The sequence below is a fragment of the Epinephelus fuscoguttatus genome, linkage group LG3, assembly GCF_011397635.1.
Source record: "Epinephelus fuscoguttatus linkage group LG3, E.fuscoguttatus.final_Chr_v1".
In the NCBI taxonomy this organism is placed as follows: domain Eukaryota; kingdom Metazoa; phylum Chordata; class Actinopteri; order Perciformes; family Serranidae; genus Epinephelus; species Epinephelus fuscoguttatus.
In genome coordinates this window covers 13,894,518-13,911,086 of record NC_064754.1, presented here as the reverse complement: position 1 = coordinate 13,911,086, position 16,569 = coordinate 13,894,518, and the positions used below count along the sequence as shown (strand labels likewise).

Here is a 16,569-nt window from a genome sequence, read left to right as displayed (position 1 = left end):
TTTTGAACCATCCGATTAACCTCCACTTACTATCTCACCGTCACACTTTAGCTCGTAACTAATCATGGATGAAAGTGCGCGCTGCGTTGAACGTGACTTTGTAACAGGCTGATATCAAATTACATTTCAGGGATCTCATAGTGCAGGGGTCTTCAACGTTTTTCAGGCTAAGGACCCCTTGGCCCAAAGACAGACAGCAGGGACCCCTACTACATATATTTTTTTTAAAAAAAGAGTTGCACTTGAGATAGTTCTGTAGTTGTAGCATTGCTAGGTGCGTTAGCCTCACCCTCTGCACTTTCAGTGGTGGTTTCAACGGTGGACGGTGTGTCAGAGTCTGTTAAAAAGTTATGAAACAATCCATTGTGGCACACAAGAATGTCTGTACACTTGACATAGTAATACAGCTAACTGGCTAATATGCAAAAATAATTACAAGTGCCGCACAGTGATGTAGTGTTAGCTAGCTCACATGATCGCATGAAGATTCCTGGGTAACAGTCAGCCTATCAAAAATGTTGTGTACTGTTAACGAATAGGTTTTATGAATAGGCTGATTTACCTTGGCTAATAATATGTTTGATTCATTAATGTGGATTTTCAGACACATTTTACTTACTAAAACTTTCATTAGTTAATTAGATTATTTAGAGGTCATTTGGTGGCCCCTCTATAGTAACTCTGAGGACCCCCTAGGGGTCATGAACCCCCTGTAGAACACCCAGGTCATAGTGTATTCTCATTCGAAATGTTGCACCATTTTTAAAGCATTTTATTTATATATATATATATATATATATATATATATAGATATATATATATATATATATATATATATATATATATATATATATATCTATCTATATATATATATATATATATATATATATATATATATTAGATTAAAATCAATAATTTTTTGTAGATTCCATGACTGTTATCGAATTATCAAGGTCACATCCATATGTCGTACGACACTGCCTTTGTGGTTAGATGCGTGTCTTCTCCTCACTTACAAAGCTCTAAATGGTCAGGCTCCGTCATATTTTGCCATATGGATTACTGTAATTTCATGACGTTGATCTGTTTTGGACACAACATCTATTGCATGTCTGTCCATCCTGGAGGAAGGACGGACAGCTCCTCAGTTGCTCTTCTACCGTTTTTTACCCATTAAAGGTTATTTGGGGGGAGTTTTTCCGTATCAGCTGTGAGGGTCGAAAGGACAGAGGGATGTCGTGTGCTGTAAAACCCTCTGAGGCAAATTGTGACACGTGATAGTGGACTTAAATACAGTTGAACTGAATTGAGTTGGTACCATGGCCGTAAATACAGACCGTGCAGGCAGTGCAGTTGCACAGGGGGGTGGGAGGGGCCACTCTCTATAGAGCAGAGAACAGGCCCTTGCGAGTTATTCAGCCTGCCACCTCAGAAATGCGCCTGTGTTCAAAGAAGAATACGCATTAAAATATAAACGCTGCCATCTGCTATATATATGCCCTCGAGAAGACAAACCCATCTCTGTCAGTTTCTTTTTTCTTTTGTGAAATAGTCAGTAGAAATTTATAATGTATATTTACATAAACTATAAATAAACTAGAATTATTTCTTATTCTTTCTGGTATTTTTACAGGTTTACAGTGCTGATTGGTAATACGTATGTAGATGTCCAACGTCAAGTCTGTATTTAATCATGAGATGATACTATAAAATATACGGTAGCTGTTTCGACGCAAAATCTGGCACAAGGGCCCGTCATAATACTGTGCACTGGGGCCCAGCCTAACGTCTGTATGCCACTGGTTGGTACATAAGAATGTTACCAACATTTTTGGGACATGATGCCAGAGAAAAGCTGCAGAGTTTGGTCATGTACTGCCGGTTAAGGAATGACTGTATACCCCCACAGAGCCTGAGAGTCTAGTTATTGTTTTGTTTGTGTGATTTTATTTGAATCATATTATATTTATTTAACGTTTTTTTTCACATTCCAGCTCTAGTGTCCAAATACTCCTAAGAATTAAGATTTGACTGCTCTTTGAAAGGGTGTACTCACATTATTATCTTATTATATCATCATACCAGGGGCATAACGTGTCCTAAAATGTTGTTTGTGGGACAATATATTCTCCACTGAAAGTACTTACCGTGACTCCAATACACAATGCACTGATATTGATATTGATATTGATAGATCACTGTCCAAAATCTGTGGTCTGTGTGAATGCCGAGAGAAACGAGTGAGAGGCAGAGATCTCTGGTCGTCCAGGTGCTCTAGATTTTTCCAAATATTTCAGATTAGGAACAGACATAAATCAACATGGCGTGTGACGATAGGTAAAGACAGAGGGAAGCGTGCATGTGCTTGCGAGAGTTGAAATTAGTCATGAGAAGAATGAGTCCTGCTGCATACTTCTGAGCTGACTTGCAGATGTTTCAGGGTTGGATCTCCTGTCTGCTGTAAGAGTAATTAAACTGGAATGTGGTTGTCAGGGAATGCTGACGAACACACACATACAAACACATACAAACACACACACACAGAAAATCTGTTTTTCATTACCTGTTGAGACACTGACTGTTCCAGGCATGTCCCACCTCTGTGTAGTCAGGGCTGACATAATGTGATGTGATGAAAGTGTGGGTGTATTTTGAGGATGTGACATTTGATTAACGGTAAAATAATAAACGGTCAAAATAGTAGCTCAGTGATGATGATGATGGCTAACGGACTCCACATCTGCTCTCAGAGGATTTCTAACTGAAATCTTATGTTGTGTGAGAAACAGCTGATTCAAAACCAGTTCAGTATTTTCTCTCCCTTTTTTTTCTTTCCTTTGTTTTGCAACGACCCCAGCCAGCAGGTCAAACCCTGACCCATTTGAACTAGTCAGTGAGATTAATATAGATATTCTCATGTTATTGAAACATTAATCAATCAATAGATCAGTCCAACTTTATTTATATATGTCTAATGCATGTTTATAATAACTTGCAGGTGCAAAAACTCTGTGCCACGTACGTAAAATGAAACAGCGCTGAGCAAACGCTGCCTTAATTGTTTAGTTTTTAGCCACCTAAAAAAAAATCAGTATCAGTTTAAGTGTACACTATGTGCAGTATATTTTCACTGCTTCACCTTGGCGTCAGACAGCCTTTTTCGCTTCTTTTAAAGCTGCATTTACAAAAACAGCAATTTTGCTTGGCAGACCACGGATGTTGCAGGTCTACCACTGCCTCCATTAGTTAATGCTGTATGTAAAGCAATAAAAAATATTCCAAATACAGTGTGCACTTAAAGTGATATTATTTTAGGTGGCTAAAATATGTCTTGCAGCAGTACATTGCTTTGCTTCTATGCTCATAAATTTGGTTTATTAAAGATGAGAGCAAAGCAACACAGAACATAAAATAAGAACAGCAGAAACGTCAGATATGTCAGACCAGTGTTTTACTGTACATCTTTAAATGTTACCGTGACGGCTTAAAGTTTGCCGATTCACATAGCTATTTACCTGGCAGTGATCGTTGTTGTCGACGTGATGTCATAATTATTCAGTCTATAGCACCTTTCAAACAAATCAGTGCATCTCAAAATGCTTTACAAGTGATTCACAAAAACAAAAAATAGCAGTGAAATGCAAATAAAAAAATAAAATAAAATAAATCGCAATGATCAACAATAATAAAATGAGTATAAATAAATAATTAAGCTATGGAATTGTAAAATACTTCATGAATGCCAGACTAATACAATGGAGTTTTAGTTTATGCTTTTCCAAGATATCAGTAAATTCAGTTCCTCTCCGATCCTCTTGAAGCTGTTCCAGCAGCTTGGAGCGAAATAGCTGAAAGCAGCGTTGCCAAATATTTTTGCTCTGCTTTGTGCAACAGCTGAGAGAGAAGAGCTGGAGGATCTGAGGGGCCTTACTTGTTCATAAATAAAAACATATCTGTGAGGTAATCTGGTATACGGCCATGTAGTGCCTCATAGACTAATAAAAAGCATTTTTAAATCAATGCAAGAACAAACAGGTCACAAGTGTAAAGGCTTAAAAATATGCATGATGTGTGCTGTCCTTCTTGTCTGAGTCACTCAAATATAATCATATCTAAAGAAATAATAATCCTCTACATTTTAAAATGGATAAGATTATTTCCTTCTTCATTTTGAGACTTTTGTTTTCTGGATCTTGTTGCAAAGTGTTAAACAAAACAGTTCATTCTAGGTTAGACTGTGCTCTTTGTGTGCTGCTCATTCATATTAATTCATAATTTCATATGAAACATTGCTTCCCAACCAACAAGTCTCAAGGGTCCTTAAAGAGTTTTCAGTGAGAAGTACAAACTAACATTTCCTCTGCTCTTCTTGTCTCCTTGCAGTGGTATCGTCACAATGCTGCGAGCGTCTGGAGAAGGGGAAGGAGGAGGTGCGCGTCAACCTGGAGGAGGCCCTGAACAAGCTGGAGGAGCAGCACAAGGAGGAGCTGGTGCAGCTGGAGGAAAGGTGTGGCATCCACCTCTGCTGATGTGCTCACAGGCAGACACCCAACAGTGTTATCACATTATTATTGGGAAATCAAAGTCTGCATTGATTGTACTGTTCTCTGGGCGTACTTTGTGTCCTTAATTGTATGTCTGTGTGTGTGTGTCAGATTGAGGAGTTTCTACCAAACAGAGTGGGACAAAGTTCACCAGACGTACCAGGAGGAGGCTGACAGATACCGCATGCTGATGGAACAGCAGGTCAGAGCGGACACACACACATGTTGTTACAGTCACTCCCGTTACATGAGCAACAAGTAGCTGCCTGTTAGACTCATAAAATGTTCTTAGACTCATAAAATGTTCTTCAGCTCCCATAAAACAGTCTTATTATGAAATAATGACAGAGTTGAACACGACAGGTGATGAAGACAACATTCCCTCTCACAATGCAGCATGACGTTTGATACATGGATTTTAATGTTCTGATCTACTGCTGAGCTGCAAACATGACTGCAGGAGACAAAAAAAGCAGTGTGTGGTCACTCTGTGTTCATCTGATCATCTCTGAATCCTATTATCTGATGAAAAAAACATCCTCAAAGATGCATTGCATGAGTAAACTCTAAATCCAAAATATAAAATGCAAGTCTCCAATCCAAGGCACACTGTAGAGTTTGTGCAAAAATTAAAATGCCTTTATTTTACATGGCAGTACAGATTAAACAGACCAGCGTGTTGTGACTCACAGGTTGTCATCAGGGTCAACTTTTTGTCATATTTGCTGACACTCTCACTATATTCACACAGAACTAAGAGCGAGACACATAATATGTGGAAAAAATCATGTTTCTCCTCCTCCTCGTAGTGCACCTGGCAGCATTTGCTAGAATCTATTGCAGCTGAGCAAAAAACAACCAATCAGAGCTGAGGAGTCTCTAACGCAGCTGTCAATCATAGCCTCGCGTCACCAGGCTCTTCACGTACGGCGAAGAGCCTGGTTTCCATTCATTCTGAATTTTGTCTGGATTCTGGATCCAGTCTAGAGAGCAGATCTGGAATTCACCAAATTCAGAAAAGTCAAAGTGTTCACCAAAGTAAAACCAAAGATACTGGATTACCACTTTAAATTCTGGCGCACCATCGATTTCCGTCTCCGGTTTAATACCATATTGTTGTTGTTGCTGTTGTTGTGGTTGATAGAGCATGCTACATGGCGAGCATCATGCAGTTTTTCTCTCTCTCTTCTGTCTTAATGGCTTAGAGTTTTTCTTGTAAATTATATTCTTTAAATTAAAAAGTTTCACCGCATTTTTATTAGCTTGGTGCTTTTATTTGACGGAAAGGCGGAAAGGCGCATCCATCGAATTCCGTATCCTGTCTCTCTTGCCCTGGTTCCAGTTGCTTACCAAAACGGCCACTAAACGGCCCCAGACTAGTCAATCATGTCAATCACTGCTCATGAACTGCGGTTAAACTGCCAATCTAAGCAGCAGTAACAGCTTCATTAAATATGACACAAAGTTATTTTCATAAAAAAAAACTAAACTGGGGGCGTCGGTGGCTTAGTGGTGGAGCGGGCGCCCCATGTGCAGGGCTGTTGCCGCAGCGGCCCGGGTTCGACTCCAGCCTGTGGCCTGCATGTCACTCCCTCTCTCTCTCTCTCCCTCCCCCTTTCGCACTTGTCTGTCCTATCAATTAAAGGCCAAAATGCCCCCCAAAAAATATCTTAAAAAAAAAAAAACTAAACTGTAGCTCTAAACACTGGTGTCACCTCTGGGGACATCCTCCGCCCTCCTCAGACTGAGCTCTGATTGGTTCACAGGAGCTTGGTGTGACTCACAGCTCAGATTCAGCACAAACACCATGTAGCAGCCATAAAAAATCTCTGCCAAAGATTTATGACCGTCGTCATGGTTACACCTCTGATACAGCTGATTGCTGATTGATGAAATTACTGCAGCTTGCATATGAATGTTAAGCTCGAGCTACTTTATGGTTCAGCACAACTTGATGAGTTATTTAAAATTCTACATTTACTGTGTGTATCTGCTCATTAATTAACAGCCATTTCCTGCGAGCTGATTTAAAAACTCCTCTCAGCTGGGTTTAGTTTGAGCATTAGTTTAAGACATTTGTGCACCACCCTGATTTGTGTCTGCATCCTTCAGGTGGAGGAGCTCAGGAGCCAACAGGAAGCAGAGAGGAAGAACCAGGAAGTGAGTCACAGCCAGAAGATTGAGTCTCTCATACAGCAGTACGAGGCCTCCACAGAAGGTGTGTGTGCAGGACAAGCATATACAACGTCATTCACAAAACTGAAGACTTTACATACTAAACTATGTTATTGTTTTAATATATTGAATGATCATTTTTAAGGTTATTCACCTCTGATTATTCAGTGGTTTTGCTCACTTGATTGTTAACGTGTGTTTCTTTGTGCATTTCAGAACTGAAGAGGCTCCAGCAGGCCGACCTGGAGAACCTGAAGAAAACACTGAAGGAGACAGAAGAATCTCTCTCTGTAAGAGCTGCTCATGTATTAAAGAGATAGTCCGGATCTTTTAAGTGGGGTTTTATGAGGTACTTGCGTGTAGTCAGTGTTTTACCTACAGTAGATGGTAGTTGCTGTGCCCCCAGTTTGAAGAAGCAGGCGCGACGGGTCACCTAAACACCCATGTTTGGTGCCCCTGGGTAAACAGGACAGGTCACTAAAACACGACTGGTTTTATTGTTTGTTGGTCTGGAACAGTGTTTCTGCAGCTTGGCAGACGTCTTGCCTCACCATCCCCTCCACCTACTGGTGACAAAGTCAGCTTATATACTACGTCACTTTAGAAACATTGATATGATGCATATAAACCGTGCAAATGTAACATCATGGTTTACAGAAACGTACAATGCCGACATTTTCTTCTTGCATCAGGGCTGGTTTTGGTCACTAAACGGGTGCTGCACTATTCCAGTTTAGTCAGAAAAAAATAGAGTTCCCTTGCTACCCAAACATGTTCTTCTTCTGCACTTTTTTTCAGGGAAAAATATTCAAATGTCTAAATTCTTCTGTCAGAGTCACAATGATTTATTGTGTATATTCCTGCCATACTCCAACAGTTTGGTGAAATTCTGTAGTTTAGTTGTTGGTTGGAAGCAAAAACAAAACAAAGCTATGATAGGTATGGATACACCAAGTTTAAAAATTCATAATGTAGCATGTCTGGAGTCCTGCAGTCCCACACGCACAAAAAATAAATAAATGCTCCTCATATTGGCAGTGAAGTTTTTTTTTAATCATGTTTTTTAAATCCCTCTCAGGTTCACAGTGAAGTTGACCTATTACCGTTTTTGACTCTGAAGTGTCCGGCTAACTTTGTAAGGACCAAAGCTCACTGTTCACTCAGTAATTCCTCTGTCTCTGTCCTCTGTCCCTCTTACCAGGAGAAAATATCTGAGCTGTCGGCAGAGAAGGAGGCTCTGAATGAGAAGCTGAAAGCGGAGGAGGAGAAGAGGAAGCAGATACTCAGTGACAAGAATCTGGTAAAGATGTTTGCATCTGTAATAAGAGCTTTCTGTCACTGTGACTCTCAGCTCAGATAGTATTGGTCTGAATCTGTTTCTTTGCTGAACAAAACCTCCCCCTGCTGGTTTTAAGGAGTCACACACTCTAACTTTATTCTGAGCTCCATGAACTGACCTCTCTCTAACCATGAGTGCTCTAAGCTCACAGAAATGACATGATTAGCATGACCACATGGTGACCGAATATCAGGTCTTTATCTGTGCTTTTCCCCACAGAGGGCGTTGAAATGTCATGCGCTCACTTTTTTGTTTGCTTGTTTGTTTGTGCAGAAGGACTCCCACACATTGTACCTGGAGCAGGAGCTGGAGAGTCTAAAGGTGGTGTTGGAGATCAAGAACAATCAGCTGCACCAAAAGGAGAAGAAGCTCATGGAGATGGACAAACTGGTGAGCATCAGGTTTCCTCTGTGGTCTGAATGAGCCGTTTTCATTCTCACAAGAGTCCAGTATTCTGAAATAATCGTATTACTTTTAATTTTTTGTGCGATTGAAGATGAGCACAAGTCATGCAGTCCAGACATACTGACACAGTTCAGAGGAATATGTGCATGTGTATATAGGAGTTTGTATCAAACTAATATTTTGTGTTAATGACACAGTTGGAGACGAATGTAAAGCTGGAGGAGTGTCTGACGAAGGTCCAACAGGAGAACGAGGACTACAAGGCCAGGATGGACAAACACGCTGCTCTCTCCAAGTACGTACTCCAGGTTCTGTGTGTGTGTGTGTGTGTGTGTGTGAGATGGTGACTCATCTCTCTGCAGAGGCGTCAGTTTTGCCATCTGCTCTGACAGCAGCATCTATCTGCCTCCTGTTTTCCACTTCACTTCTCTCTCAGCTATCCAGTAAAGCTGTCCATCTCTGCTTCATGACTCCATCAGACCTGTGACAGATATGACTCTGTTGATTTAACCTGCCAGGAATACCAAGTATTGTGAGGTTTAACCAGTGTAAAGAGATTACCGATTACTAGTTACCCTGTTAGAAATGTGATAGATAATGTAACTATTTTAATTACTTCATCCGTGTACAAACAAAAGACTCACATCAAGCATTTCGATGTTGATTTGATGTTGGTTATTTTCACTGCTGCTAAAGAAACTTTACACTTTACAGTAACATTAGAGACATTTTCGGATTTCAGGAGGAATATATCGTCTGACTAATGAAAACATGAAAATGTGGACTGTAAAGCAGTTCTCACAGATATTAAAATCTAAGCTCAGTTTTATTCTTTCACATTTTTTTATCTTCATGAACCTTGACTCTTGTAGCATCAGTGTTTCTCCATTCAGCCCACTCAGCTCTCTGTCTCCCCCCGCAGGCAGCTGTCCAACGAACAGGCCAAACTCCAGCAGACGCTGCAGAAAGAGTCCAAGGTCAACAAGCGTCTGTCCATGGAGAACGAGGAGCTGCTGTGGAAGCTCCACAACGGTGACCTGCTGGCGAGTCCCCGCCGCCTCTCACCCACCTCTCCCTTCAGCTCACCTCGGAACTCTGCCTCCTTCCCCACAGCGGCGCCCTTATCGCCCAGATAACCCCAACCAGAGCAACCCCTTCCTCTCCTCTGACCTCCTGCTCCTCTTTATAACCTTTACAAGCCTTGCAAAGATGTTCCAAATGCAGAGAGAGACTTCAGTTACATCAGTGTTGTTGGATATTATTGATAAACTTGTACATTTGGAATAAACTGCATTGAAGACACTTATTTTGAAAGCAAAGACATTGCAGTGGCACCGATGCACTTAACTTATGGGAGCAGGACTGGCCTTGCTCTCCACCAAACGCCTGGTTCTCCAACAAACTTTTCTTCTTTTTCAGAAGGAAACGTAAATAAGAGGCACACCTCAGGGTCTGTACATGGCGCCTCGCTCTCGTTATGACTATCTTTACCTGTTTTTTTTCTGATATGTTGTACAGTTTAAGTTCAGCTCGTCCTGTTCTTTTATACCGTTTTTTTCTAAAGAGGTGGATGAGAAAAAACCTTGGATTTGTGGCGGATGGAGGTTTGTGGGAACAGACTCAAGTTGTTTGGGTTTGGCAAATCATAAAAGAGACGGGCATGGCATGGATTCTTTTGCCTTTCCCTTCTTTTAAAGAGGATATTTTTTCCCCAAAGAGCGAAGCTCAATCACGTATCTGCTTTGGACCTCTGGAACAAGTGGATGAACTCAATGTCCTTCAGTGGGCAAACAGGAACAAATACTCAGAGTGTCCACCTGAGGAACTGACCTGTATTACTGACATGAACCTTTGATCCGATGGATATCTGTTCTTCCTTGTAAGCTCCTCACAACCTCTACCTTAATCTACTATGTGGAATGTAATCACCCTTGGATGTTAAATCTGAGCAGGCCAGTTCAGAGAGAAGCAACACACCATCTCAGAGCCAAATATGCAGAAGGAGTGTGTTGGCCAGGACAGTGTTCAACTCCGACCCCTTTACTTTTTCCTTTTAAATCTCTAAATAAAGGCATCGACTCCCCCACATCCTCTAAAGTCACCTTGGGCCCAAACAGAAACAAAGCTGAACTTGTGGCTGATCAGTTAATATCTGTCTTTGCTTTGGGTCGCATATGAAATCACCCATGATCATTTCCACAGAGAAAACTCCCAGACTCTCCTTCTCTGAGCGATAACTGGCCTTTGTGTTACTGAATCCAAATAAAAGTATCACTTTGTTTGTCTGGTGTTTGTCCTGAAAAACCTCAGATGTACCCAAATTGCCTCAGTTCACCATGTTCTGTTTTATTTTGGACACGGAATAAATTCAGTATGACAGATCAAAGCAACATTGTTTTATTTTAAAATAAATGCTATGGTATGCATTTTTTATAAAGTCAAACAGCAGAGTACAAGCAAGGGTTGAGTTAGATGGCACTGACTTTATCCAGTGTGTACCCTGCTACAGATGTGGATTATTTCCCGAAGTTATTGTGTCTAAAGCCCTATTAACATACCTGCAGTATTACCTGTGGTTCTCTGGTAGGTTGTTGTAATTTTGGAGGTCGTCTGTGATCTTAATTCTTTGCAAATCAGCCATGTCCATAATTTGTCAAGTCAAAATTACACTGAAAATGACCCATCATAATTCACCATACACAGAGGCCATGTGATAATATAATATTCTAGGGGATTTTGGGTCATATGTAAGTTTTCTGTTTTCTCCATGACTTACAGAGACTTATGGAAACTGTGTTTGCATTTATACACTAAGGTTTTGACAGCATTTTTGGTGCTGGAGTCTCATTTGCTACACAGCGTGGAGAACCATTCGCAGAAAAGCAAGCTCAAATTTATCAGAAGAGGGAAATCTTGGTTTAACCCACAGTTTAAGGAAAAAAGGATATTAACACTGTACATCAGTACTTGTTGTGCTTTGTAGTGAAATTACAAATGACTGTGCACCATACCTTGGGAATAATGTCAGTAAATTTGAGTAAAGACTTTGCTCATTCCCCATGAATGCGCCAGATGAAACACAGACGTGGTGGGGTGATTTCTAAATCACATGTAGTCCCAAGGTAATACTAATCCTGTACGAATAGGGCTTAAGTGAATAATGGAGACAACAATTTTTTTAATTGGTCCAGTACTGAGTGAGACCACTGCAGCTGAAGTGGAGAAACAGACTGCAATGTAATCCCTACAGGCAACTGTGCAGTCAATTTACAGCAATTGGATGTTTTTGATTCTGCTACCAGCAGGTTCAGACTGTTATTATGAGTGTCGAACAACATTATGAAAAGGACCCTACAGATAAATGAAATGTTTTACCTTAACTTTCGCTGGTCTGTGTGTTAATGTGTATTTACTGTCTCACTTGAGAAGAAGTCTCGTTCTAAAATCTTGCAAGAGGGGACTTGTGGCACAAAAAATAAAAATGGAAAAACTAGTGAGAGTTGGAAAGAAGGAGTGTCGGGAGAGTTTCTTGTTTTGGAGTACAGAAGCATAGCCTACACTTATCTAAAAGATTTTCAACATTACAGCTGAATACGTAACTGACTTTGACAATTTGGAAAACTCAAAGATTTCAGAACGAGACTTCTCCTTGAAGGAGACTCCAGGACTTAATTGGATGTAAATTGATGGTGCTTTATTGCATGTAGGAATCACGTTGCAGCCTGTTTGCCTGCTGCTGGCTGCAACCCTCTCTTAATACAGGACCAGTATCAAAAAGTCACTTAGACACAAAAACATGGTAAAAATAAGGTCTACGTTCAAATAAAGAGCATTAAAGTTATCATTTAAGTCAAATATGCAAAAAATAGGAGAAGATTTCAGTTCCAGTGAGGAGACACATGTTGCTTCCACACTTGCTCTCAGGCCTTTTGGCCATAAGGAACATCAATGACATCACCTGGCGCGTTGCTTGGGTCAAATGGTCCCGTTAACGGCGCAATGGCTGGCGGCGGATGGTCCAGTTCAGATGCTCGCACCATCATGACCACGGATTTGATGGAGTACCACCAACCGTGCCATGTGTACCACACCACCCCGTCATCCATCATCGCTTGGTACGGTCCTTTGTAGTAGTGACCGTTCAAGTTGCCTGAGTCACACCTGTGATGAGGAGGTAAAAGAAAAACATTGCCAGTTGTAACTACTGTACACTTGTTGCCATTTTGTTGTATTCTCTTTTAATTTCCAAATGTTTTTTTTACAGCATAACTGAAGGATTTGTGTGTCACCTGCTGAACCACCAGCCTGACTTGCTGTGTCTGATGCACTTGGCCTCGCTGTCGGCATCGCCGTCATTCAGCTGGTCGTAAGTGCTGAACTTGATCCCACCTGGACCGGCCCATTTCTGATGTGTAGAGGGGAGGCCATGGGCGTCAGCTAGGGCGTCCCCTGCATTCCCATTGTACTCTCCCAAATGTAACTGGTACTGATCCTTTGGTTTAACAGAGGAGTAAGAGCAAAGAGTTTTGAGTTAATCGTTGACGCTGCAAAAGCACTTTGGTATGGAGCCCGTAAAGTGCAGAAAGGTGGTATTTTTTCATTCTGTGTGCACACGATAATAACCTGTTCTCAAAAGCACATAATAAAAAATGTCACCTTTCAATACTTTAGGGGCTTCATACTTTGATATTCTTACATGTTATACTATTATCCAGTTATTGCATCAATGACAAACAAACTTTTATTTTAGAAATAGAAAACTTACAATCAAAAGTAAGGACGGCAAGAAATGTTGTATATTTTATATTCATATCTATGATACTGTGAATTGATGCAGCTTTTTGGATGGGAAGGATAGAGGGAAGAGAAACAGGGTTATAGGGATAAATGGATAAAAAGGGATGATAGAGATAGAGGTATTGAGAGGAAAGTTAATGAGCAGGTAGAAGCCTGAAGGGAGGAGAAAGAAAAAGGGGAGAGAGGAGGATGAATGGAAAGAAATGGAGAACAGCTGGCAGGCCAGGAGCCAGACGTCCTTGCTATTGTTTCTGTAGCAAAGGTAATAAAACACAAAGAACACACATAGTCTAAATAGGACACCTGCTGTTATGGGAAATGACGAGAGGGCGAGGTTAAAGCCAGAAAAAAGACAGGTGGACAGACAGAGAGTGTTACAAGCTGTTTTTACAAGATAGGAAAAATATAGAAAAAATGTTCTGCTGGGAAATCTTTGGTCCTGGGATTCATGCAGATGCCACTTGAAGCACTTCACTCATCCAAACACCATTGCAGACCAAGTCCCCCTCTTGGCAGTAACACTCCTGGATGGCAGTGCCCCCCTCCAGCAGAACATGCACCATGCCTCACCACAAACAATGCTCAGAAATGGCCCGAGGAACGTGACAAACAGTGCAAGGCATCAACCAGGCCTCCAAATTCCCCAGATCCCAATCTGATCGAGCATCCGTGGGACATGCCAGTGCCCCACCTCACGACCGACAGGTCTCAAAGGATCCACTGCCAGACTCCACAGGACACCCACAGAGGTCTTGTGTCCATGCCTTGACATGTCAGAGCCAAGTCTGATCCAAAAGCCCCCACAGTGGATCAGGGGTACCTCTGGGGTACTGGCAGATCTCATGAATGCTCTATCAGATTGGGATCTGGAATATTTGGAGGTCAGGTCGATGAGTTGAGCTCTCTGTTGCATTCTTCACTCGGTCCACAACAGTGTTTGGGTGGGTGCTGCATGTCAAATGGATCCGCAGAACATTGCGTTGTATGATCAGTAAATTAAATTAAAGGGGCCTTGAGTATTTTCCAACCAGGACCCTATTTTTTCATGGATTTTTGTCTAAGTGGCTCATGGGTCCAACATTTTAGAAATTGGGCCTGTATAGAGCAAGACTGCTGCAGCCGGCAGTGCTGAAACAAGCTGCAATGTAATCACTTGGGTCAGGTGCATGCTATCCATTAACATCCACTGAAAATTCTTGTTTTTGCCACTGACAGGCTCAAACGTTTTTTGTGAATGTCTCAACAACATTATGGAAAGGACCCTAAAAAGAAATTAAACGTCTTTCTGCGTTTGTTTCGGTTTGTCTTACTAAAGGAAAAGTCTCATTTTGTAATCTCCCAGACTTTTTCCACATTGTTGAAATCTTTAAATATTCAGCCATGACATTAAAAATCTTTTAGATTACGATAAGATACAGTTTTTGTAACAACAAACTATTACTGGCAACCCTTTCTACAACTCTCACTAACAGTTCCACCTTTCTTAAGTGCTATATCGAAGGCGACTAGACGTGCTTGAGGTTCTTTGAAGACATCTCATCCAAGAGGCTCCTTCAGTTTGTAGTGTCTGAAGATCCATATGGTATTTGACGTCCTGGGTCTGATATGATCAGTTAGGGGCCTAGGTCAAGGATTGACTGGGGCCCAGGTCAAGAACTGATTAGCTAGGTTGAATGGTTGAATTTTATCTATTTATAAGCAGTGTAGTTGGAGCAGTTCATATTGGCTTCGAACCCTCTCTCAGGCAATCCTAGGTGCTTGATTTGATGCTGGACTTCTTGTAATAAACCTTTCTATATACAAGCAAGACGGTGTCAGCGGAGTCTCCTTCATCACCTTCACATCATCGCAAACATTCCACTGTTGTTTTTACTGCAATAAGTCACCTCTCGTGAGATTTCAGAACGAGACTTCTCCTTTAGCGAGACTTAGACACAAAACAGACTAGAACTAGCAAAAGGTACAGAGGAAAAGTTTCATTTCTCTGTGGGGTCTTCTCTGCAATGTTGTTGAGACATTCATGCTAACAAACTGAGCCTTTCAGTGGCAAAAACAAGCACTTTAAATGGATGGAAACTGACCGGGCTCTGTCTGTTTTACCTTTTCATTGTCCACTTTGAAGTTCTTGTACTCTGCGTAGCGCTGCTTACCCTCAAAGTCCTCCATGTCGATCCGCAGGTCGTAGTTTCCTACAAGACACTGAGTTACACAGGCTGTGATCCTATAATGTTTAAGGAATCATGCAAACACACACATATATGGATAAACTCACCTTGTGAGGTGATAAAGTGTAGAGGTTCATTGCCCAGCCAGAATTCTCCATCAGGGGAGAAGAGGTCTCCAAATCCATGTTTGTACTCCACCCACGCTCTGCACACACACAGCACACACACTCATTATACATACACTTGCAATGTCAAATTTCTTGACACACGCAGAGTTTGAATTCCTGTGCTTATGTGTGAAAAGATGAAACACACACACACACACACACACCTGTCAAAGCTCTCTTTGCCGTCTCTCCTCCTTTGGAAGACAGTCCATCCTCCTCCATTATTCATGTCACAGTAGACGCTCAGCGCGGTGGGAGAGCCGTCTGGACGAATCACATACAGCCCGCTGGCCACGTTACCGTCTGCAAACACCTCGGAGCAGTCTGAACACACAAAGATATCCGAGGTAAAATCAGACAATTAGCATAGTTTTAACATTGTGCTAAACACTGTGGGAGGACATGTGGTACAGGCAGGGAAGTAGCTAGTGCACTTGTGTATTGCTAGCTCTGCAGGTAGAACTGTAAACAGGTAGGTAGTGAAGGCAGATACAATAAACACACATGCATGTATCTCTGATAGAAATCTCTCCCTACCTCTGTAGAGGTTGTCAGGGCCCAGGTGTGAGTTGGGTATGTGCTCCAGCTGCTGAGCTTGGCTGTTGTGGAGCCCCCTGATGTAGCGACGCTGGTCGTCGATCACGTTCTTCAGGCCCTGGATCTCTGCTTCCAGACGGACCACTTTCTCCTCACACGGCACAGGGGCCTGGACAGACGAAGAAAGACAAAACTAGTAAGTAATACATCACAGCTTACCCTGGACTTTAAGTGTAGTAGGATGGAAACAGTCAGGACCAGTCAGCAACTTGATTATATTTGCTTTTGGATATAAAAAAAACTGCAACCATTATGCAAAGAATAAATGCTTCATGTTTGACATACTGTGGCTTTGTGTTTTTGTGGTTGTTATGCAACAGTTAACCCTCTAGGTTGATCTTTTGAAAGTTATAACAAAGACATAGAAAGATAGCTGATGG

The 16,569-nt window shown here is 41.5% G+C and overlaps 2 protein-coding genes across 4 annotated transcripts in view; one reads left to right on the top strand and one right to left on the bottom strand.

Moving 5' to 3' along the window:
* The window catches only part of LOC125885054 (microtubule-associated tumor suppressor 1 homolog), a 96,956-nt gene extending 86,107 nt beyond the window's left edge, over positions 1 to 10,849 (top strand). For all 3 annotated transcript variants that reach the window (XM_049570442.1, XM_049570433.1, XM_049570454.1), the window contains 8 exons: positions 4,384 to 4,507; positions 4,656 to 4,746; positions 6,657 to 6,762; positions 6,936 to 7,009; positions 7,921 to 8,019; positions 8,332 to 8,448; positions 8,661 to 8,758; positions 9,386 to 10,849. In XM_049570442.1, coding sequence (XP_049426399.1) covers positions 4,384 to 4,507; positions 4,656 to 4,746; positions 6,657 to 6,762; positions 6,936 to 7,009; positions 7,921 to 8,019; positions 8,332 to 8,448; positions 8,661 to 8,758; positions 9,386 to 9,599 — 923 coding nt within the window. In that variant the 3' untranslated portion in view covers positions 9,600 to 10,849. The remainder of the gene's footprint in view (positions 1 to 4,383; positions 4,508 to 4,655; positions 4,747 to 6,656; positions 6,763 to 6,935; positions 7,010 to 7,920; positions 8,020 to 8,331; positions 8,449 to 8,660; positions 8,759 to 9,385) is intronic.
* A 130-nt stretch (positions 10,850 to 10,979) lies between these two features.
* The window catches only part of LOC125885107 (fibrinogen-like protein 1), a 9,487-nt gene continuing 3,897 nt past the window's right edge, over positions 10,980 to 16,569 (bottom strand). Inside the window, exons 3-8 of the mRNA XM_049570553.1 lie at positions 16,130 to 16,298; positions 15,757 to 15,916; positions 15,533 to 15,630; positions 15,361 to 15,449; positions 12,753 to 12,955; positions 10,980 to 12,624 (exon numbers count right to left, since the gene is read on the bottom strand). Of these exons, the coding sequence (XP_049426510.1) occupies positions 12,384 to 12,624; positions 12,753 to 12,955; positions 15,361 to 15,449; positions 15,533 to 15,630; positions 15,757 to 15,916; positions 16,130 to 16,298 (960 nt within the window). The 3' untranslated portion in view covers positions 10,980 to 12,383. The remainder of the gene's footprint in view (positions 12,625 to 12,752; positions 12,956 to 15,360; positions 15,450 to 15,532; positions 15,631 to 15,756; positions 15,917 to 16,129; positions 16,299 to 16,569) is intronic.